This window comes from Aedes albopictus, chromosome 2 (genome assembly GCF_035046485.1).
Source record: "Aedes albopictus strain Foshan chromosome 2, AalbF5, whole genome shotgun sequence".
NCBI lineage: Eukaryota > Metazoa > Arthropoda > Insecta > Diptera > Culicidae > Aedes > Aedes albopictus.
Genome location: NC_085137.1, coordinates 280,269,776 through 280,295,185, shown reverse-complemented (window position 1 = coordinate 280,295,185; position 25,410 = coordinate 280,269,776). Strand labels below are relative to the sequence as shown.

At 43.8% G+C, this 25,410-nt stretch overlaps 1 protein-coding gene across 7 annotated transcripts in view; it reads left to right on the top strand.

Annotated features, from left to right (window-relative positions):
• Nucleotides 1–25,410, top strand: part of LOC109407033 (plasma membrane ascorbate-dependent reductase CYBRD1) — a 188,007-nt gene that overhangs the window by 16,222 nt on the left and 146,375 nt on the right. For 6 of the 7 annotated variants that reach the window (XM_029873167.2, XM_029873168.2, XM_062851891.1 and 3 more), the window contains exon 2: nt 13,186–13,447. The exons of the other annotated variant lie outside the window; for it this stretch is intronic. In XM_029873167.2, coding sequence (XP_029729027.1) covers nt 13,332–13,447 — 116 coding nt within the window. In that variant the 5' untranslated portion in view covers nt 13,186–13,331. The remainder of the gene's footprint in view (nt 1–13,185; nt 13,448–25,410) is intronic. 7 annotated transcript variants of the gene reach the window in all.

Sequence of the window (25,410 nt, the reverse complement as noted above, 5' to 3'; positions counted from 1 at the left end):
GGATTATCAGCGATCGCGGTGCAGCCTCTACGTCGAAGGTCTTCACCAAGTTCTGCTTTGACGAAAATATTGAGCTACACACAATTGTCACCGGAGTTCCCCGTGGCAATGGGCAGGTGGAACGAGTCCACCGTATCATTATCCCGATGCTGACGAAGTTGTCAATTGAAAAGCCCGAAGCATGGTTCAGTCATGTTGCCAGTGTCCAGAAGTGTTTGAACAACAGCTGGCAGCGTGCGATCCAGACTACGCCGTTCAAACTTCTGACCGGCGTGAAGATGAGGACCAAGGAGGATGAAGTTCTGCATGAGGTACTGCAGCACGAACTTCAGGAAGACTTCGTACAAGCACGCAGTAAACTACGAGAAGCCGCTCATCAGAGTATTCAGGAAATCCAAGCAGAGAATAAGAAGTACTACAACCTCCGGAGAAAGCCATCGAGGAAGTATCAGCTCGGCGATGTCGTGGCCATACCGAAGACGCAATTCGGTGTTGGTCAAAAGGTGAAGCAGAAGTATTTTGGACCCTACGAAATCGTCGGTGTTTGGCCTAATGATCGATACGAAGTCCAAAAGTTGGATCCGGATGGCGAGGGACCGAACAAGACATCGACATCTGGAGATTCCGTGAAGCCGTGATCACTTCCGGGCCGGAAGTGATGTCAGGAGTGGCCGTGTGGGACGATTGGTACACCCCCCGGCAAAAAGAAAAGAAAAACCAGTTTTATGAGTGCTACCGACCGATGCGCACGCATCTTCGCGTTTGTGTAAATCGAAATTAAATAAAGTTATTTTACATATATATATATATATATATATATATATATATATATATATATATATATATATATATATATATATATATATATATATATATATATATATATATATATATATATATATATATATATATATATATATATATATACATTTAACTTTTTTTTACAAGCGTCGGATCACTTTGCGGTCTTCGGCAAAGTTTTTTGGCATATCCTAGGCTATAATTTAACCACAGACAAACAGACGTAACACTCTGATAATTTCCACCGTACACCGATTTAACGATCTTCTTCAAAATTTGATAGTTGGCCAACTGCCCAATCGTGGCGCTTGCATAGTTTTTGTTCGAGTTTGACGTTTGCTCACTACCGCCACCTAGTTGGTGGTCGTCCAAACATAGTCCTTTTTGCATTGGGCGAACATGTTTCCGTGACTATGATTTGAATCGAAAAATGTTCAAAGTGTTACGTCTGTTTGTCTGTGATTTAACGTCATTAGTTAAATTGTTTTAGACGAAAAATTTCAATTTATGAGAAAAATGCAAAAAGCACGTTTTCCCATACTAAATTCCATACAAATTTCAATCGCAATGCGGAATACGGGGAAGCAACCAATCACTCCCAAATTTTGCACCGTTGTTTTGGACGCTAAAAGGAATCGAAAAAGCTTTGTTCCAAAAAATCGACTTTGTTGACCCAGTCTAATATATACAGGGGATGGCCAAAATGTTTGGGATAGGCAACTTTTTTTCTCCCACAAAAAAATTCAACATGCTGTAACTTTTCATAGAGTGCATCAAAAAATCTCAAATTTTGACTGTTTGTCAACCTATTATATGTGCATCATTGGTACAAATTTGGGCTCGATTGATTATTTTTTCGCGAAGTTAGAACCGTTCGGCTAAAACACTATTATTTAGACAACTCGTTTTTGAACTGTCATATCTCGGAAACCAGTGAACCGAATGGATTACCGACAGAGAGTGCGTTCAATGTTGCTCAACAGGAGTAATATCATTTAATTTTGTATGGCGAAAAGCATCTAAACTCGAATTTCTCGAAATGAAAAGCTTTTACCGAAAAAATATTTGGTAGGCACCAAACCGGTCATCATTGTGCACAACCGCTACCAAATATTTTTTCGAATAATGTGTTTCACTTCGAGAAATATGCCATTAGATGCTATTCGCCATACAATATTTTTGCGATTTACTTTTAGCGATCTTTCGCGCATAGAAGCTAGCGCCACATTGGTCGATGCGGAGAGTAGGAAAACAGTCAAAGCATTTAATTCATTGAATGAATTTTTTAACGATTATCAACAATATATTGATACTTAATACGACGTCATACAATGTAATATTTTCTCACGGCGAGTTAAGTTATACCGGATTGAAATTTTTACCCATATAGAGTAAAATAAGTCAAATTTGCAATACCACACAAAAATTCCCGACACGAATGCCTACTATGGTAAAGTGTCGTAAATAAATAATAATAATAATAATAATAAACACAAAAATTACTGAATGTGTTCTTCCTTCAATCTAAATAGGCTCTAATATATCTGATTAGAGATAACTTGAGAACAGAAGTGGAAAATCTTTGGATATCAACACTAGAATTTATTGACATTGATGTAAAAAAATACATTTTTTCGAGAAAAATCGGAAAAGTGTCAATCCATGATAACTTTTTTCAACGTTTAAAAAGTACCCATGTTTTAATTGTTTGTGAAGCATTTACATATTGTTAGTGTCCGATCAAAATTTCATTCAATTCGGTTCACTGGTTTCCGAGATATGACACCTCAAAAATGAGTTGTCTGAAAAATAGTGTTTTACGCGAACGGTTCTAACTTTGCGAAATATTAATCAATCGAGCCCAAATTTGTACCAATGATGCACACATAATAGGTTGACGAACAGTCAAAATTTGAGATTTTTTGATGCACTCTATTTAAAGTTATAGCTTGTTGAACTTTTTTGTGAGAGAAAAAAAAGTTGCCTATCCCAAACATTTTGGCCATCCCCTGTAGTTATATTTATCATTTACGTACAAAATGCTGAAACCCGCACGCGTGAAAATTACAAAAGGCTGAAACTCACAATTTTAAAAATATCAAAAGGCGGAAATCACGAAAGGCTGAAATAATGTTTCGAATATTTTTTAAACGCCATCAAAAGCAGTCCTTCCCAAGATCACCCCAACAGTACCTATCAAGTCCATGTTTTGTTTTTCATCAGTCTCATAACTATAGCAGTTTATCCCAAAAGAATAGCATCCTATTTAAGCAAGAGGAGAAAATCTCTTATTACCAACTAGCTGTCCCGGCAAACGTCGTTCTATTGTGCCTGGAAAAAAAATGCAGCTCTATAGAAGAATTTGAATGACCCCCAATTGTAGAGGCGCTTGGTGAGATGAGGAGAAAATTATTTTTTTACATCAAAAATTCAATTTTCCATCTTTAAAATTAACTAATATTTTGCCTTGGTAGTTGCTATTTTCCATTGGTAATGAATGGCTTCCATTATCCTCACTCTTGATGCCCACGTCGGCAGACACCGGATTGGCCAGCTAACAAAATATCCGGAAGATCGCCCACTGGCATAGCAAGGGCTCCTCAAATTAATAACATAAATCGTTCGTAAGTACCTACCGGATCTAAGCACATTTGGAAGAAAATTATATTTTCTTTCCAAAAAGTAATCGTTTGTTTCTCTACGATGCGGAATTCGAAATGAAAAAGTGAAAAAAAGTGCACTTTCCTATGCTGCGCCATGGCGCTTTTTGGCGGAGTCACTCTTGTCATAGGGTTCTCATACCTGCCACCTTAGAATAAAGTAATCGTTAGTGTTGGACTTCGATCCGACCGATGTTCCGAAATTATTATTCTCCGCTCAGGAAATGAATGAACACGTAATCCGAGTTGAAGGGAGAATATAATTTTCCTACCGGAGGCAATTAAAATACATTTCAAGTTACATGGAATTCATAATTTGCTAGTACAAGTACAATGAAGCAACTACTTAAACTAAACTATTCTATTTCAAATCAATTAACTTGCTACGTATGCCCGGTTCATGAGAACCCCTGGCATTCTGTAGCGGTTTCTGAGAATTGGATATGGATGTACATGTACATAACATTTTTAATTCACACTTACGTTTTGTGTTTTCGTTCCCAGCATAAGATTACGGGTAGGACCTAATAGCCTTGGTATGATCTATTTGATGGATTCGCATATTAATTCAAAGGATGTTTGCAGATGTATATGAAGCCTTACCGTTTCTGGTCTAGGAGTCAGTGATGACGATCGAATGAAGTTTTTCTGCTTTGACTGGCGGCAACCTAATTTGTATGGGAACGTTCTACAATTGCAATCCCTATCAATTCTAATGAATTATTGGCTTACCGGTTATAGGAATTTCACAAGGAGTATAATAACTTCACCTACTATCTTTATAATGTCACTTAGTTTACCGTAATTATCTAAATTTTGATCAGATACAAAATCGTGAAACATGCACTATCTTCGGTTACGTTTATGATCTTGTTTACCTTCTTATCATAGATATCAGTACTCACTCGATCGCTGTACTCACTGCACTCATCGTTGTCATATGATGGTCGATTATAGCAATATCGTAGGGTGCGCTAGCCTCGCATTGGCTAACAGTCCCCCCGGGTAAACGAACTGTAGTTTGGCTTACTTCTTGTCGCACCGGACGTCCAAAATTGCCAACTTCGTCGCAGGGCGATCGTAGACGCCGCTCGCTGTCCTCACTGTTGCAGATCTAACTTGACCATCAGAGCTTACTTTGACACCGATGATCTTGCCTTTCGGCCAACAGTTGCGTGGCATCTTTGGGTCTGCGATGATCACAATATATCCAACAGTAATCGGTTTTTGTCGCTGAAACCATTTGGATCTCCGGGTTATCTCTGGCAAGTAGTCTGACACACAACGCTTCCAATATTGATTTGCAAGTATCTGTGACGTTAGCCAGTTCTGCCTTAGTGCTGCGCTACTTTCATCGAGGTTGGATAGTGGCTTCGATCCGTTGGATGAACCAAGTAAAAAGTGGTTCGGCGTTAAGGCTGGAGTCGAGTCTTCATCTATTGGAACGTGGGTGAGGGGTCGTGAGTTCACGATATTCTCGACTTCAGTCAGCAGGTTTCGAAGTATTTCGTCGGATGGCCGTGACGAATGACAATCCATCGCCAAGTTGTTCTTAACGGTACGGATCAGCCGCTCCCAGCTACCTCCCATATGAGGGGCGAGAGGAGGATTGAAGGCCCATTCGATTCTCGCATTGCTAAACTCTTGCATGAAGTCGTCTTGCTTGATTACTTCGTGCACCTGAAGTAACTCTCGGTTGGCGCCCACAAAGTTTGTGCCACGGTCGCTGTAGATTTTTTGGGGGGTGCCACGACGAGCCATGAAATTTCGTAGAGCCATGATGCAGAAGCTCGTGCTTAAAGAGTGAACAACCTCTATGTGGATTGCTCGGACGGTCAGACATGTGGCTAACATCCCCCATCGCTTTTCTACTCTTCTTCCAATGGTGACTTCGATTGGACCGAAGTAGTCGATCCCGGTGTGGGTGAATGGTAGGGAGAAGGCCTCGAGGCGTGCGGGTGGTAGGTCCGCCATGAATGGCGGCATTGGTGCTGCGTGGTTGTTTTTGCATGTTTGGCAGGCTTTGCGCACTTGCTGGTAACATGCGCGCAAGTGTGGAATACGAAACTTCTGCCTGATCTCATTTATCACCGTTTCGTGGTTCAGGTGATGATATTTACAGTGGTAATGTGCTACGATAAGACGAGTGGTTTGGTGTTTTTGTGGAAGGATGATTGGATTCTTTGAGTCATCTGTGGCGTAGTGACATGCAGCTATGCGGGTTCGCATGCGCATAATTCCGTTACCGTCCATCCAGGGTGTCAGCTGGTATAGTGAGCTGGACTTCGGTATACTCGTAGTACTATTTGAATATTGATGTGGATTTTTCAGCGTCGCTATCTCGTCAGGGTAGAATTCCAGTTGACAAAGTCGAATCAGGCTATGCTCTGCCGTCAGCAGCTCCTTCGTCGCAAGTGGACCTGTAGCCTTCGGAGTTCCTCGACATCTGTGACGACAGTTATCGGCGAATCGATGAAGGAATGCGACTACTCTGCGTAGTCTCTCCCATGACGAGAAATCGTCAAGGCGAAGCACTGGTTCCGAAGAAGCGTGGTGTGCTAGAAGCGACGGACGTAATTCATTGTCGGTCGAATCCTTGCGGTTGGGCGGCTTCGGCCAGTCCTCTTCAGGGCACCAGAGAAAATCTGCACCTTTAAACCACCTGTCTTTGGGCGTCAATTCTGGTAGAGTATTCCACTTGGTGGCGTCATCGGCAGGATTTTGTTTGCCCGGCACCCATCGCCATTCGTTCATTTCGGATGTTTCTAGTATTTCGCTAATCCTGTAACCCACGTACATACTGTAACGCCGGTGGTCCGAGTTGATCCAGCATAGGACGTCTCTGGAATCTGACCAGTACAGCTTCCGATGGATCTTGAAGCTTAGCGCCTTTTGGACGGTATGCGATAGTCGGGCGCCAACAACAGCCGCTTCGAGTTCCACCCGTGGTATCGACGTGAACTTGAGCGGAGCAACTCGACATTTGGCTGCGACTATGGAGCAGGAAGCGGATCCCTCGTGGACAAAACGGAGATAGCAAACGGCGGCCGTGCCGTTCTCGCTAGCATCCACCATCGTATGCAGTTGAACTTCGTCGGCTTCGTTTGTAAAGTACTCGGAGTTGTAGCACCGGGGAATCTTCACATGTTCGACGCGTGGTAGCACTTTCAACCAAGTAAGCCAAGTATCGGTTCCATCCCACGTTGTAGGTGAAGACGTCGTCGGTCGTGTTCCACCACATGCCTAAAACCTTCTCTGTGGCCAATTCGGAAGACAGGTCGAGGCATTTCTCGTCGGTATCTACACCTTGCAACGCTGCCGGCACCATACTTGAGTTACTGATCCAATTCCGAATCTCGAATCCGCCTTGTTGGTGGACGTGCCTAACATCCTTAGCCAGCTGGATGGCCTGCTCTTCGGTGTCCACGCTGACCAGCATATCGTCGACGTAGTGGGACTTCGTGATTGCTTGATGTGCTGCTGGATAGTCGCATGCGAAACCTACATGGCATACACCTGCATGGCATACACCTCAGTTTCTCCACGTTCGTTCACCCAGTAGAAACACTGGCTGAATTGGTCTTCGGTACGGATCAACACCTGGTGAAACATTTCACGTATATCACCGGTGAGCGCGATGCGACGTTCTCGGAACTGGAGCAGAATTGTGAGGAGGGAACAAAGTAGGTCTGGTCCTTCGAGCAGAGCCGAGTTGAGCGATGTGCCGTAGGCGCATGCCGCGGCATCCCACACCATCCGCACTTTTCCGGGTTTGTTCGGATTGGTCACGGGGAAAACCGGTAAATACCATCGGCGCGGTAATTTTTGATTTACTTCCTCATCGTTGAGCAGCCTATTGTAGCCTTTGGCTATGTACTCGTCCCTGCAAGGTTGTTTGCAGCTCTGGCTCTTTATGCATTCGCTTCTTTAGGCATTGGAACCGTTGCAGCGCCATGGATCGACTATCCGGTAGACGGGTATCGTCATATCGCCAGAGCAAGCCAGATTCGTATCGTCCCTCCCGGCGGTGCGTTAGCGACTGTAGCAGCATGAGAGCCCGTTCATCTTCGGCAGATAACAGCAATTTGTCCGGTTCGATGACTCCTAGGCTATCGAGAGAAAAGTAGTCTTCCATCGCTTGGTGTAGTTTCTTGTCTGCTTCGGTGTTACACGGACATATGTGAAAGCTGTAGTGGTGAAGATTTGCTCCACGATCAGTACCTTGTCCTCCACAAATGGTCCAGCCCAGCCGTGACTTAACTGCTATCGGCTGCCCGAATTCTCCCTCTCGACTTTTCAAGACGAGGCCAAGATGGGCGTGCTTGATTCCGATCAGTATACGTGGTTGTACATCTCGGTAGGAGTCGATCGGCAGATCTCGGAGATGTGGATACTCCTGGGAAAATTTGGCCATATCCAACGTTTGTGAAGGTAACTTGAGCTCCTTCACCGTTCGTACGTCGTTGATGTCGAACCGCTTGTTTCTCTCCTTAGCTCCAGCGATTTGAAGATTGTATGCTCGGGAATCTGGTTCACAGCGTTCTGTTCCTCCCGTCCACCGTAGGCATAGTGGCCGTTCGGCACCATCCAGCTCTAGCAGATCAGCCAACTCTTGGTCAAGCAGGGTGAGCTCGGAGCCTTCATCCAAGAAGGCGTGCGTGCAAACTACGGTCGTTTTACCGTATAATACGACTGGGAGGTAGCGAAACAGCGCTGAGCTGGCGACTGATTGATGAGTGTTGCATCCAGATGGATTCGAGCAAGATAGAACAGGCGGCTTGCTTTCTTTTCCGGGTGCGTTTGCAACTGTAGTATTCTCCAGCTTCTCCTTCGAATCGTTGTGCAGCAGCTCGTGATGACGGTAGGTACACCCATTTTTACTGCACGGTTTGGCGTTGCAGTTTCCCTTGTGCGTCCGTAGACAGGTTCTGCACAGGCCAAACTCCCTGATAGCTGCCCAGCGTGATTCTCTGGATAGCTCAACAAAACGCTTACACTTGTCGGCAGATTTGCATGTGCTCTTACAGATTGGGCAAACCTGTTTCGCCGGCGCTGATTCCGCGTGTTCCTTAGGTGAAGCATCCTTACTCTTCTCAGAGGCTTCAGAGTGGGCATTGAGATACGCATTCCCCTTTTTGGAACCGAGAGTCTCATTTCGGGAAGGGTTTTCATGCTGCACAGGCGGCGGGAAGGTGACGATGCTTGCCGCTTCTGCCAAAGTGTAAATCCAGCTACTGAAGGTCGCTAGGTTGGTCGTGGGCTCCGCTAGACGATGCTGCGCCCAGTTGAGTTTGAGCGATGATGGCAGCTTGCTGACTAGCTGGTGGAGCAACGTGACGTTGTACATATACTCCTGTAGTCCACACGCATCTACGGTGGCACAGAAGTTTTGCACATGTACGGCAAAGTCTACCAGCGTATCCAACCTGTCTTCCCTGATGGCTGGTAAGGAGTTCACTTTCTCAATTAGCGATTGAATAATTACTTCGGGTTGCCCGAACAGCATCTTCAGCGTCGACAAAATGCCTGAAACGTTTCCTGGGAACATCAGCCGACTCTTTACCGCTTCATATGCTTTGCCTTTCAGGCTCTTCTGTAGCCGAACTAGGTTCTCCTCCTCGGTGAACCCACACATCGTGGTCGTACGGTTGTACATAGACAGAAATATCGGCCATTCTTCTGGATTACCGGAAAACGTTGGCAGATCTCGTGGAACAGCTTGGCGGGCTGCCACTTGTGGGCGGGAAAGCTGAAACTCATCGTCATACATTCCGTGGAAAGAAAATTTAATACTCTTTCAGGTGCGCTTACGAACAATTTATGTGAATAATTTGAGGAGCTCTTGCTATGCCTCCGGCGGGCGATCTTCCGGATTTTTTTGTTAGCTGACCAATCCGGGGTCTGTCGGCGTGGGCATCAAGAATGAGGATAATGGAAGCCATAACCAATGCAAAATAGCAACTACCAAAGCGAAATATGAATTAGTTTTGAAGACAAAAAATTGAATTTTTGATGTAAACAAACGATTTTCTCCTCACCTCACCTAGCGCCTCTACAATTGGGGGTCATTCAAATTCTTCTATAGAGCTGCATGTGGAAAAACACATTAGGCAAATAGAACGACGTTTGCCGGGACAGCTAGTTGGTAATAAGAGATTTTCTCCTCTTGCTTAAATAGGATGCTATTCTTTTGGGATAAACTGCTATAGTTATGAGACTGATAAAAAACAAAACATGGACTTGATAGGTACTGTTGGGGTGATCTTGGGAAGGACTGCTTTTGAATTGATGGCCTTTAAAAATATTCGAAACATTATTTAAGCCTTTCGTGATTTCCGCCTTTTGATATTTTCAAAATTGTGAGTTTCAGCCTTTTGTAATTTCCGCCGTGCGGGTTTCAGCATTTTGTACGTAAATGATAAATATAACTAAGGTAGGATGCATAATGAATCATAAATTGAAAGTTCACCGTTATGGTACGTGAGGACGAATTGTAAAGCTAGAATTACGACAATGCTATCACAGAGAAACAGACGTAACACTTGGCCATTTCAGATCCAACCTCCTTCCACCCCGCATAGAGGCTGCGTTTCTTATGAACAGACCCAACTTTGAATCTACCGTTACGAAGGTGATAAGGTTCGTAAAGCTGCTCGGACACAAGGTCTAATAGGGTAGCGAATCACTTGGACAGCGGCCGGTATTTTGGGCACTCTTCGCTATAATTCAATCAATTCCAAACCATTTTACTTGAAATTATGAACACGGATAGATACTATACGTATCTCATTGCGTTCCAATAATTGTGTCAATTAGTTCAGAATTGGCTGAGTTATAGCAGAAAAGTGCCCAAAATAGGACCTCTGCCGAGATGGTGTCACTTCCCTATGTGTCTAAAAAGAAACCAATGCTCAAACATCTTGTTTGGTTCGATTGAATTTTCATTAGTTTCAAACTGATGTTCACTTTCAATTTGTGTACTTAGTGCTAACGTAAGAACAAACACGACAATCACGAAACGCGACGCGAGATAAGACACGAAACTTATGGTTCTTACAATCGTCAAAATAATTAAAAAATACCTTAATGCCGACCGTAGATGGGCTGCATCGAGCCCGAAACCGGTCGGCATTAAGGTAATTTTTTAATTATTTTGACGATTGTAAGAACCATAAGTGTCGTGTCTTATCTCGCGTCGCGTTTCGTGATTGTCAAACTGATGTTGTTTCTTGATTTCTTTAATTGTCATATATTTGACCATGAGTACTTCAGGCTTAAGAGTTTTATTCTGCTCATACAGCAAGGCAACTACAAATTTCGAATTTAATGTGCAAGAGATCATTAAGAGATAAAAGATAACGAAGGAATGTGGACACAGCAGGCCTGGTAGCGAGTCACTTTTTAGTGATTTGGTCACTATTTTTGAGTCGGTCACTAAAAAGTCACTATTTGCATGAAAAAGTCACTAAAGTCACTTTTTTCAATAAATTGGTCACTAAAGTCACTATTTTCGTTAATCTGACTACATTGAAAAACATTTAGTGTCAAAATTAATGGACAAATTTTCCTCAGAAACCTCATCCTAAAAAAAAAATTTCGGCTGCGCCGCTTATTACACTATTCCTTGACCTGATTTATAGTTCAATAACTGCCAGGCTTTCGTATAATTAATAAATTACAAATTACAAATTACTATTATTATTCTTGTCTATTTTAACCTTCATAACGTTGGAAGCAGCTCGCTGACGTAGTATACGGTTTGGATCGGAAATTACCTAAAGGAGGGTTAATGCGAATTATAGCTACAGTTTTCTCGTATTCCGAAGAAGTAAAAATGAATGTGTGGCTATGATCATAGATGAATTTCTGAAATATTATACTTTTTCAAAAATAACATTCCTTAAGTATTTTCATTAAAAATTTCAGTTTAATTATATCATCCTATATCTTCGCATTAGGTGGTGCGATTTATTGTAAGAACGTGTGCGTTAGAATTCGTCCACAGTAAAATCAAATTAACAACTGATTCACCCAGGTGTGCGCTTTAAATAATTGGCACAATTTATGATATTTCGGTGTAAAATAAAATTCCTTGAAAATACCGTGGGGTGCCCTAATTTCGCGCGGGTCCAAATTTCGCTCACTGATCATATTTAGACATCATAATCATAAAAACAATTGTGCAATTGTCCCAATTTCACTTCAACTATACTATCTAAAGTAAAATTTGGACAATGCAACGATTAGTTCTATGATTATGTTCTCTAAATATTATCAGTGAGCGAAATTTGGACCCGCGCGAAATAAGGGCACCCCACGGTAACGCCTACTCATACTAACACTTTTACGCCGTAAATATAAGAGTAAGGATATGGCGTGCTTGGTGATAATTGAAGGAAAAACTCTTATCTACAAGTTTGCCGAACACCTCATTTCAATATAAGGCTTCTGAACTCAGATATAGACAAATGAGTCAAATGATTGCCAGATGATCAAAAACATCCTTGCATATTACCGTGGAGTGCCCTAATTTCACGCGGGTCCAAATTTCGCTCACTGATAATATCAAGAGATCATAATCCTAGAACAAATTGTTGAATTGTCCAAATAACACTATAGATAGTATGGCTAAAGTGAAATTTGGACAACTGCACAATTAGTTTTATGAAGAAACAGAAACAAGAAACAGTATTGAACTTAAAGAGTTCCCAATGTTTGCAAACGTGCAAAAAATTAAAACCCATATTTTCTTGCGTGATGAAGTACGATAAGTTGATATTTTTTATTGTCACCAACAATCAGTTATCAAAACTTTCGAAAATAGCAAAAAATATAGTTAATGCTTCCTTAATTGAACACTTTCCAAAACAAAATAGATTAAACAATAAAGTATTCATGAGCACAAACTCTGGAAGTTTAAAGTTAGGCATTGGTTTTCTTGGGAATACGTTAATTGATCGAAATTTCAACATAGAAACTCAATTTTCTATTAATTTTGAGGTCACTATTCAGTCACTATTTGGTCACTTTTTGGCTAATTTTGGTCACTAAAGTCACTATTATTTTGCCACCTGATCGCTACCAGCCCTGACACAGAGAACAGACATCCATTCTAGAACAAATTTCTTTCGGAAAGTTGTGTAAGGATTTGAATCTTTACTTGAGTAAGGTTGCAAACCAATACACGATGACAACACTAACGCCACCGAACACCATATTGCCACAGTCAGTGGTGAATTGAAACATTTCAAGTGGTGAATTTAATTAGTATTGGAAATTAACCGATTGCAGCGCCGCGCTATTGCCACTTGTGTTGCCGATTTCAAATGGCCGTTAAATTCCTTACACAGTTTCGGAACTGGACTTGGATGTCTGTTCTCTGTGATGTGGATATGAATGAGTCATTTACTCAGATATATTGTCGTCGTGGTTGAAACCCGAAGTTTCCCCACACCCGACAATCGATTTTTCTCGAAATCCATACGTGAAACCTAACGTCGGACGAAGGGCGCTGGACAGCGGACCTGGCCCTCTATCCAGCGCACTGTGCCCGACGTACGACCGACACACGGTTTACGAGAAAAATCGATTTTCGCGTGTAAAAAATTCCAATTTTCAACTGCACGAACAATATATTTTCTCGGCGTTTGATGTATGTAAAAGATCTCACTCTCGTTAGCCATGATAACAATGAAAGAAACTAAATGAAATATTCTCAACACAGAATTCGAACACTAAACAGCCAGGTGCAAATAAGTGAAACACAGACAGTCTTGTAAGGACTAGACAAATTGAAGAGCTAATATACCAGTGACAATCTAGCTTGTGAAAACTTTGTAAAGTGCAACAGTCGCCAAAATAAAGCTCAAAATGGATGGTGCAACTGTGAGCCCCATGCCAGAGGCTCCATTAGCAATGATGGAGATTGAAAAGACGCCACCGAGAAGCCCCAGTGCTCATGACATGCCACCACCGCCGGATGAAAAGTAAGTGCATTTTTTACACAAATTATATTTATAATCTTTTATTTTACAATTTTAAGAGAAAATTTATAGATGATAAATCACGTAAATCTTTTTGCCTTTCTCGTACACTAAGTGTACTGGAAAGGCTATCTGTTCACTCCAAAAATGTCTTTTTGATAGAAGGCCCGGAAGGTCGAATCACATACCAATCAACTCAGCTCGACGAATTGTGATGATGTCTGTGTTTGTGTGTATGTGAGTGTACAAAATAAACTCACATCACTATTTTGTACTAAATCTCAACCGATTTTAACGACCGATGGTTCATTCAACGCAGAATCTGGTCCCATTGTTTCCTATTGAAAATGATTCGGATCGCTCCAGCCGTTCCGGAGTTATGGCCATTTAGGTGTTCCAGATCGGTACCCCAGGAAGGGGCAAGATATGAAAATACTACAAACCCATGCATGCGACACATTAAACCGTGACATTTTCGATAACCTGATGAACGGTTAACAAAAAAATAGCCTCAGACCATATCTGAACCGGTGGTATTCCAGAACCGGTTCCGGGTATCCCGCCGGAAGTGACCAAATATAAAAGTGAACCAAACTCATGCATGCGACACATCAAATAGCGGCTTTTTCGAAAACCTTATGAATGGTTGGCAGGAAAATAGTCTCGAACCATATCTGCACCGGTAATGTTCCCGAACCGGTTCCGTGTGTCCCGTCGGAAGTGGACAAATATAAAAGCAAACCAATCCCATGCATGCGGCACAATAAATAGTGGTTTTTTCGATAACCTGAAGAACGGTCAGCAAGAAAATGGTCTTAGACCACATTTGGCAACCGGTAGTATTCGGGAACCGGTTTCGGGAGTCCCTTCGAAAGTGATCAAATATAAAATTGAACCAAACCCATGCATGTGACACATCAAATCGTGACTTTTTCGATAACCTGATGAACGGTTTGCAAGAAAAGAAAGCCTCAGATCACATTAATAGAGACTAATGTTAGTTAGAGTTGTGTTCCAGAACCGGTTCCGAGTGTCCCGGCGGAATTGGTCACAAGTTAAAATGAACAAAACCCATGCATGCGACACATCAATTCGCAGCTTTATAGGAAACCTGATGCACAGTTAGCAAGAAACTAGTCTCAGACCATATTTGGGACAATCGGTACTGTCCCGGAACCGGTTCAGGGTGTCCCGTCGGAAGTGGTTAAATGTAAAATTGAACAAAACCCATGCAAAAAACTTTGTCGAAGACTGCAAAGTGATCTGTGATTGTGGAAAAAATATCTTAGTTTGTAACTATCGTTTTCATATTATTCGGCCTCCAGTGATAGTGAAGGTGATCAAGCAGTCAACAGAGGGTCTCTGCCGGGGCCCGTGGCGTAGTTGGTCACACGTTCGCTTCATATGCGGATGGTCATGATGGGTTTGATTCCCAGCCCCGGCACTTGCAATTTTTCGTCAGTTGCTTTTCTCCCGAGAGCAACTGACACTGACCCTCTTCAGAGCCCCATGGCTCAAACGGACCCGGATACCTGGACATCGGCGAACTGCTACTCATAATGGACCCCCAATCGGACTGGAAAGGATCAACGGCCATCCATCATCATCCTTGTGCTCATCATTCTACTAGGTATAAAGTAGAAAAAGTGAAAGCAGCAGAAAGGCAACCAGTTCGATAAAGTAGAATAGAATCTAGGCGCTGTACAAAATGTAAGTGCAGCTGTCAATTGAAATTGCTCACGTAGTGCCCCAGTGGACAATAGAGCTATAAATTAGGTTAAGTGATTAAGAATAATAAAAAAACAGAGGGTCTGTGTCAATTGGCAAATTAAAATTAATTCCTACTTAACTTGACAGTTTTCCTAAGGAAATAATTATCGAACTGTCAAGTTTAAGTGAAAATTAATTTTAATTCGCCAATTAACACAGACCCTGAGAGGTCTGATATTTTTCAGCTCTGCCTGTACGTTGCACATAACATCAGAATATGAGTCATCAAAAAGTTTCCCTGCTCGATGATGGGTTTGATAAAATTCTTGCTGTTCTCATTAAGGTATTCTCAGAATTTAGGAACACTTCGGCTTATGTATATCGACGGAAAGATCATGAGTACATATTCGACGAGAAAGGCACTATCACCACTAGGTGGATTAATCTGGGGTTTTTATAATTTCAAATAAATACCGTCGTTGGTGGTGATAATGGGTCGAAATTGCAAATTTACAAGTACATGAAAATTAACCCATTCTTACCCCTTCGAGAGGGTGAGAATGGGTCAAAGGAACCGAATTTGTTCCGCATTCTTCTTTACACCAACAAAGTAAGCCATGCAAATGGTTGACACTTTTCAGGTCATTTTGGCAGACCACACACTGAAAGACGGCTTCCGGTAGAAATGACTATTCTGATGATTAATTTAAATACACATTAACAATTAAAAGAAGTTTCTGTTGGCAACCGGACTCAAACCAAGAACCTTGAGATCACCAGACTCGCAGGCTACCACTCGGCTATCGAACCGGTTGATAAGGGAGGAAACAAGACGCACAAAAGAAGCATGTGCTGACCATTACCGCAAGCCGTGCACACATGCACGAAAAAGACGGTTCATATATTATACTTTATCAGTCATTTTGAGGTTAGGTTCGTTGGTGTAATGAAGAATTGAAAACAAAGCAAGTTAATAAAGTTCTGGTCAAGGTTGATACTACTGAGACTAGCAATAATATGATGGCTAAGAGTATGAATTTCAAAATAGTATCAATCCACCAGAAAGTGTGATGTTTCATCGAGCCTTAAAAGTGACATTTAAACAGGCCTTATTTTCAAGCTTTTTTTTCGATGCTGTATCAAAAATTAAGTAATTGCTCTAGAAACCATTAAATTTTTGATCGATTTTCACAATATTTGATGAGATATGTCAGATAATGAATAAGATTTGGATTGCAAACATAGCAAAGATATAAAATTGATAGCATTACACGCTAAGAAAATCTAACTCTAAATTGAGTTCTTTTCACACATCTCCGAGCTAAACTGGGACAACACAAAAATGAGCAAATGTCGGTTTACTCATTTTAGAGTAGCTGCTGTTCTTGAAAAATGTCATGAGTAAAATTTACACAGCGAAGCATTTGCAAGTTTGTTTTGGCGATGAGTGAAATTCACGCATCACAAACGCTTTTTTTGTTTAGAAAAGATGTGTGAAATTAACTCATCCGGTTGGTAAATCTGAGCGGTCTGGAATTTTCTTCTTGCAAAATAAATGTTTTTTTTTGCACGCAGTTGGAAACCGGAACTTTTGACCCGCGAAATCGACTTTCGCTCATCGAAAATTCTGATTTTCACTGCGTTGAATGTCAAAAAAAGTCATCATATTATTTTATTGTTTAATAAATGTAACACTTGAGATTTTACTCTTAAAATTACATCCGGACCCTCGGTAACAATGAAGTTGCTTTCTGTTTGGCGAGTGGAACCCAGAATTTGTGGCCACCTATGACAAGCGTTGGATTACTAGTTGGATGATTCATTCCACGGCCGGCTGAAGCTCTGGAGATGAAACCGTCCATCTTTATCCGGAAGATTTTCCTGTACACGCTAAGAAAATGTTACATACCGGTTGTGTTAAATTCATTCATCGAACCGTTTCGTGCACAAGAACGCATCGGTGAGTAAAAATTTTGCTCATAATGAAATTAACGGTTCGCATTCTCACATTTTATGTGAATGTGATGTGTGAAAAGAACTCAATTTAGAGTTAGATTTTCTTAGCGTGTAGGTATGCTAGATCCTCCTTTGCATTAGTAGTGGTAAATAGTTTTGCACATAGCTCAAATGGAATTTGATAACTATTTTTCATGTATGGGTGAAAAAATGGCGATCTAGCATACCTTTGAAGCTGTCGTCTATACTTGGGGCCAGTAGTACACAGGGTCAAATATTTGACAAGGAAAGAACTCAAGAAACAATATCAATTTGACACTAATGAAAATTTGATCGAGTCAAACAAGATGTTGAGAATTGGTTTCCATTAGACAAATACTTGACCCTGTGTTCTAACAGCTTTACGAGCAGTTTTTTTTTTTGGAAAATGGATTATGACAATCAGTAAAAATATGCTTTAAGTTCAAAAGCACCGGGAATTGGGTTTTTAAATTTTGAAACATGTAGGGTAAATCGCCAATTGTTGCACGGTTAAAAATTCGTAAATTATTGCACACCCCATAAGAAAAGCATGGAGTGTGCAACAATAGGCGAGTTTTTAGCCATGCAACAATTGACAAATTACCCTAATGATTTTTTGATTTCATATGAAAGAGCACCTTTTTCTGAGCCATTATGACTTTTTTTCTGATTTTTAAAACTTTGCGACAAGCTGCGACGAGGGATGATTCGACAAATCGCTCACATACAAACTTCAAATTGATTTTTAAATAGGTTCCCGGGTACTAAAATTCATGAAGATTTGGATTTCGGCTTAGTTTGACATGCAGATTCAGAATATCGAATTATCTCAACACCGTTTAAAAAGCCAATTCACTCTTCTTCACGATACGTTTAATTTAATTTGCTACATCTTGGTGACACCAACACATGAAATCGGTACTTGATCACAAATCATAAGCCGCGACGTCTTTTATCACTCGTCGTACTGACTGCAGCATCACGTTGTTTGCTCTCGCCACTTAAATTAGCAACATCCTTATCTGAAGTTATGCCACAGAGTTGCCTTTCTGATAAAAGATGGTACCAGCGATGCGTGACTATAATAAATTCAATTGATAATAATACAGTCGTGTTACATTTAAAGTCGTTTATGATCACCGGTCATGTGCAACTGGAATTATCAATGAGCCAATCGTTGCTTGCTGTCAGCAAAAGTTTAAGTTTACTATGAATGAAGATCAGCTTCACCTAGACACATATTGCGATAGGTGTATACCAAAATACCATTAACATCTTAAAAGTATGATCCGGTGTTTTTATCCTTCTTACACCCATAAGAAGGGTATAAATACCGCTTGGAAAACCGACTTTCGATCGGAGGCCCGCAGGGCTGAGTCACATATACCAATCAACTCAGCTCGACGAATTGAGCAAATGTCTGTATGTGTGTGTGTTTTTTTTATTCTAGGAGTCCAAAAATCTTCTAAAGACGCTGTGTGGGATACGAATGTGCGCCTACCCACTAAAAATACTCTCCTAGTTCACCTCCACCTTAAATTCCCCTCCGGTACCACCATGCAGTATTTCTTCGGAGGGGAGGCGTTATGTGCCTTGTGCACCATCACCAATTTGTTATCCTAGTCTTCTTCATGCTATGCGCACCGCTTCGTTAGTTGCTGTTAATATTCCAGTATCGCCACTAAGCGACATACATGCTATTTTTGAAATTTGTTATTCTATTCGTTCTTAGCCTTTCGGCTCCTGTTAGCTTGTTATTGCTTAACGTACCGCCATTGAGCGGCAAACTCTATGTTAATACCACTTCCATCAAATTTGTTATTCTAAAGCCACGCTGAATTTATCGGCTCCTTCTAATTTGCCCTGAAGAACAATGCCCTGCCGGTGCCGCCCGAGTGCCAATCAGCACACGAGGTTTCCGCGCACGACTCGGATAGTCCCCGACGGTGGATATATCCTACCCGACGAAGAGTTTCCCCGACACTGAAACTTCTCCCGCAACCGACTTCCCGGGCAGATGCCAAGGTCGGTCCTGCGATTCCGGTTGGAGACGGCTTCTGGTACACAGGTGCCCTGACGACCTTGATCCGGTGCTTCTTCCCGATCGCTCTACTCTGACAGTCCCCGGCGGTGGATCTGTATTACTCTGACAGAGAAGTCCCCGACGAAAGACGTTCTCTCGTTACCGCCCGTGTGCCATTTTGCACAATGACTTCACGCGCACTACTCGGATACTCCCCGGCAGTGGATCTATCCTACTCCGACAGAGAGTTCCCCGACGTAGGAAGTTCTCCCGAATACCGACCGAGAGCCAGTAAGCTCCACACCTTATTCGCTCACGACACCGGTAGTCCCCGACGGCGGATGTACCACACGCTTACTACTACCTTACTACTACCACACGGAACTACTACGCTTGCCACGGATTGTCCCTTCGATCATTCATTTGCTGTTCTCGCCATTTCCGCTGGAGAAACGACATTATCTTTACCACCGCAGCATTCACCGCGTTCCAGCAGACTTCGTCACGGCACATTCTAGTCACAATGTTGTCGGCCCTTATACCAGCACCGCAGCTTGCTGTCATCTCGCTGCGCTCCACAGTGAAACGTGCACACTCGAAAACAACGTGTTCCGGCGATTCCTCGACATCTCCGCACTCAGGGCAGAACGGCGACCCTGCGTGTCCGAACCGGTGCAGGTATATCTTGAAGCAGCCATGACCTGACAAGAACTGCGTCAAATGGAAATTGATTTCCCCATGAACTCTGTTTACCCATTCTGCCAAATTTGGAATAAGGCGGTGGGTCCACCTTCCCTTCGCTGTGGTATTCCACTCGTGTTGCCACTTCACTATCGTGTCGACCCGCGTTGCCTTCCGAGGTCCTTTTCTCCCCCTGTCCTCGTAGCACTCTTTGTCCTCTTCTAGAACGAAGGCGATGGGAGCAATCCCGGCAATCACGCACACCGCATCCGATGATATCGTGCGATAGGCGCTTGCCACTCGCATGGCTATCAGTCTGTACGTGCTGCAGAGCTGAGCGCGATTTCTCTTCGTTTTCATGGCGGGAGCTCAAGCTGGACCAGCGTTCCTTAGAATCGACGTAGACACACAGCTAGTAACCGGCTCTTGCTACTGTTGATTGCTGAGTTATTCGGCATGATCCTCGCCAAAGCCGTGATCGCCTTTGCTGCTTTCCCGCATGCATGATCGACGTGACTGTTGAAATTTAGCCGGTCGTCGATCATTACGCCGAGATGCTTCAACTCCCGCTTATAGACTATGGCATGTTCCCCGACTGTGATGGCAGCCTTCTGCACCACCTTGCAGTTACTGATCAGCACCAACTCCGTTTTCCGGTGGGCTATAGATAGTTTCTTTCCCTGCATCCAGTACTCAACAGCGTCTACCGCCTCCGTTGCGAGTATCTCCACTGCTTCTAAAAACTCGCCAACTACCACCAACGTGATTTCATCCGCAAATCCAACGATTTTGACGCCTGTCGGTAACTCCAGTGTCAGTACTCCGTTGTACATTGCGTTCCACAACGTCGGACCAAGGATAGATCCCTGTGGAACGCCCGCACATATAGTAACGTTCTTCTGAGCTGCACTTGTATGGTAGCACAGGGTTCGGTTGTCAAAGTAGTCGCTGAGAATCCTACAGAGGTATTCCGGGACCTTCATCTCGTGCAGCGCTGCTGCGATGGCTTCGCAGCTTGCGCTGTTAAATGCATTTTTCACATCAATTGTGACGATGGCACAGAAGCGGTTACCCCGTCGTTTTTTCGTCCTCGCTTTGTCGGCTGTAGCAACAACTGTCTGGATGGCATCTATCGTCGACATCCCTCTTCGGAATCCGAATTGCATCTCCGACAGACCCTGTTCTCCTTCTGTGAAAGCCGTGAGTCTATTGAGGATGACTTTTTCCACTAGCTTTCCTAGCGTATCCAACAAGCATATCGGCCGGAACGAACTTGGTTCACCAGGAGGCTTGCCTGGTTTCGGTAGCAGTACCAGTTTTTGTCTCTTCCACTGAGACGGAAAACGTCCCTCATCCAAACAGATCTGCAGAGATGTCCGGAACATGTCTGGGTTGGCCTCGATAGCAGTTCTCAGCGCTATGTTGGAAATACCATCTGGGCCAGGCACCTTCTTGACCTTCATCTTCTTGGCCGCTGCTATGAGCTCGTCATTGGTGATACTCACTCTCTCTTCTCCTGCATGGCCGTACGGTGTCGGTGGCCAAACCGTAGGTTCGTGTTGAGGAAACAACCCTTCGACGATCACTCTTAGCTTCTCTGGACATGTTCCAGGGGGCACCGCTGGGCCGCTGATTTTGGCCATCGCCACTCTATATGCGTCTCCCCAAGGGTTTGCATTCGCATCACGGCACAACTCCATGAAGCTCGTTTTCTTGCTCCGCTTGATCTCTTCCTTCAAAGCGGCTTTCTCAGCTCGCAGCATTACTCTTCGCGCTTCTCTCTCGTCGTCGGTTCTGGTTCTTTGCATTCGTCTTCTGGCTTTGAGGCATTTTTTCCGAAGATCGTGAATCGCTTCATTCCACCAGTATGCAGGGCGACGTCTGTGGCTCGGCTCGAGCTTCCTAGGCATGGTTGTGTCACTTGCGCGCACTAGCGCTGCCGTTAACTCCTCGGGCCTCAGATCCGATCCCAGATCTTCTCTTCTTAGAGCTTCGATGAAGTGATCCTTGATGAATTGCTTTGTCTTCCACTTTTTATCGCGAGGTTGCCTTCCTGTCCATGTACTCCGTGGCCGCACTCCAATCTTATACCGGACCTCCTGGTGGTTGCTGTTAGTGTATCCGTCGCAAACCCTCCAGTTCATGGTTCCCGCGAGCACGGGGCTACAAAAGGTGACGTCGATAATCGATTCTCGACCATCCATTCGGTAGGTGCTGATGCTTCCTTCGTTAGCCAAGTCTATGTCGAGTTTTACTAGTGCTTCTAGCAGAGCACGCCCTCTGGGGTTGGTGAAGCGGCTGCCCCACTCAACTGCCCAGGCGTTAAAGTCGCCGGCAATTACGACCGGTCTCCGATCGGCTAGCTCGTCGGTTAGCTAATCTAGCATCTGGCTCAACTGTTCTACTGTCCATCGAGGGGGCGCGTAGCAGCTACAAACAAAAACTCCATTGATTTTGGCGATCACGAAGCCTTCGTTTGCCTGGTACACTACTTTCTGGATGGGATACTTTCCCATCGTCCAAATAGCAGCTGTCTTTGCCTTATCTGCGATCCAGTTGCCGTCTCAGACGGCTCAGAAAGAATAGCCACATCGCACTTCGACTCTGATACGGATTGCCACAGCAATTGCTGTGCTGTGTCGCAGTGATTGAGGTTTAGTTGAATTACCTCCACTGCGGTTTAGTACCTGTCGTCTGCTTGAAGGCCGGGCATCTGGGGCCTCCCGTCGCGTGTCTGTTGCGACTTTTGTTGACACAAAACAGACATCTCTGTTCGTTGTTGCAGTCTTGCGCCTTGTGACCTTCCTGACCGCACCACCTACACTGCTTACTTCTGTCGATTCCTTTGCAGTTCCGCGCCAGGTGGCCGTATTCTAGACACCTGTAACACCCTTCCGGTCGCTGGGAGAATCTCAGCGGGCATACTGAACAACCGACTTTGATTTTTCCGATTGTCATCGCTTTGTTGGCTGCGTCTACTGGAAGCTTTATAAAGGCTGCCTGCGTTCCAAACGGTCCTCTTCTCAGGCGTACTGACATGTCCACTCCTTCCAAGTCGCATTGCTCTTTCATGGCGAGTCTCACTTCTTCCTCTGTGGTAATCTCGTCCAAATCCTTGCATTGGATCGTCGCTTCGGGGCACATGGCTTTCACATGCACCTTTTCACCCATTACTCTCTCCGTCAGCTCTTTGTATGCTGAGTTTCTGTTTTTTTGAGTCTTTTTTCAACTCATGTCTCCCGCCTGGGTTCGTCTGATCTTCTGGACGACGTCAGCACCAAACTCCTTGAGTTGTGGATCTGTTCTCATGGCTCGCAGGACTTCGGCGTACGTATCTTCGCTGGTTTTCACGATGACCGCTTCCCCTTTCTTCCTCCTCCTGAAAGATTTTTGCGTTTTGACGCTAACCTTCCTGTTTCCGTCCTTCCTGTTCCGGACCTCGCGCCAGGGGGTGTCTCCATTTCCGCCGGTAATCGCTTCGTTGGCCGGTCTGGCATCCACATTCTTTTGTTTTGTGCTGCCAACCTTTCATCTCCAGGTGATGATCTGGTTCTCTTTGGAGTGAATACCGGTGTGGTTTCCGTCCCCAATGACTTTTCCTTCGCCTTGGTACCTCTACCGGGAGCAGTACCGGTTTTCGCCTGTTGCAGTACCGCTGCCGCCAGCATGGATGGCATGCTCCTCAGTGTGAGTGCAAGTGTGCGCGGCTTTAATATGAAAATGAGCTGCACTGTGCACATATTCAGTGCGAAATGCCATCCCTGGCCGCCAGGGCGTTTTTAGTCGCCGCCAACTCAGATTCTGTGGCTTCCGCTCTCTGCATCAATCTTCTCCAGTCTTTGATGGCTGACCCAAGGCTTCCTTGAATTCTTGCCACGAGATCCTTAATGTCCTTGTGCACGTTATGTCTCTTGTCGACGAACTCACGAAGCTCGTCCGCGACAGTTTTCGCAGCTTCCACCTTCGATTGCTTTGGGAATAAACTCCATGCGCTTCGCAGCTGCCGATGCTGCTGCTTCTCGCCTGGTTCATACTCGCGCTGCTGCTGTTCGCACTGCTCCTGCTCTCGCTTCTGTTGCTCGTGCAGCTCTTTTTCCCGATCCTGTTGCTCCCGCTGCTGTTGCTGCTTCTGTTCTGTCGGCGACCTCGCCAGACCGCTTCTTGCAAACGGGTTCTCCACACTTTCGTCGTTGATGTTGATGTTAACGTTATCTTCCTCCATGCTTTAAGGGTCCCCCCTCCGAGCCGCTATTGTTACAAAAATAAAAGAAATTAATTATTACAAAGTATTACCACTTCACGATACACAGAACCTTACAAATGTACAATTTAGGAACATCACAAATTGACGCTGCACAACACACAACATAAATGTGCCCTGTTATTCAGACGGATAACTCCTTCCGATCACAGGATGACGAGGTTTCAATTATTGATTTGGGTCCATCAGTCATCCTGGATTTGTATTTTAGTTGGCAGTATGCCTTTTAGTTCACGGAATTTGATGCTGTATTCATAGCTTGGTTTTGTCTAAGAAAACTAATCCTAATCGGGCATCCCGTTTCGGGTTTCGATACTAGAGCTCTATGACTTGAAGTCTGTGTCAGGGAAAGGTTTACGTCTCTAGTACTTAATTGCGGCCCGAAATGGCCTGAATGTTGGCAATCGAAATAGGATTGCACTTCATTGGCCTCTATCCTGCCAGAACCCTATAAATGTTAATTAATACTAGGATAATATTTACAAGTTCAAATTCAACATGTAGCACAAAGAACGTACGAATATTAAACTTTGAACACATCAAACAATTATTCTGTCTTATAATTGTAACAAATATTTATACCCGTAACACTATCTCCACTCGTCGTAAGTAGTCGTCTTTTGATCTCATGGTTATTTATGTAACAGGGAGGCCATGATAAGGTTGCCACGGTCCTTCATGGGGTACTGTGATCAGAGCCGATCGACGCTAGTCAGGAATCTTCAACTGAGCCTACTTTCCACCAGCTAAGGTGGCGAGTTTTGAATGTACTAGGAGGCCTGCCACGGTTTTAACGGAACGGGGGCAAGCGTACCATTAGCCCACCTGCCGTTTCAGAGTGGTGTCACCCATGGTGTGTGTGTGTGTGTGTGTGTGTTTTTTTTTTTTTTTTTTTTTTTTTTTTTTTTACTTGGTGGTAAAGCCTTTCTGCCTTCCCGACACGCGTTCGATAAGCATGACCAGTGCTACCGATTTCGTCCATCGCGTGCCAGTTCGTGAGGGACTCAGAACAGAGAAGAGAACTCTGAACCCTACGCCTCTAACCTCCACCAAGGTCTACAGTGCCTGCTTCCCCCGGATTCCACTAGAAGCGACTACTTCGGGGGGGCTGTGCTCATGCACTTCACTTGTTATCAGGCATAGCTAGTCACGCTAGATCGCTGACTTTATCTCCGACATAACTGCTGCGCTCTCATGAGCTTTATCTTAGTCACATAGCTTTAACTGCTGCGCTCTCGTGAGCTTTGTCATACTGCTGCTGCTCTCCAAGTTGACCAGTGGAATGCCGAGGTCAGTTCGGCAATGCCAATTGGA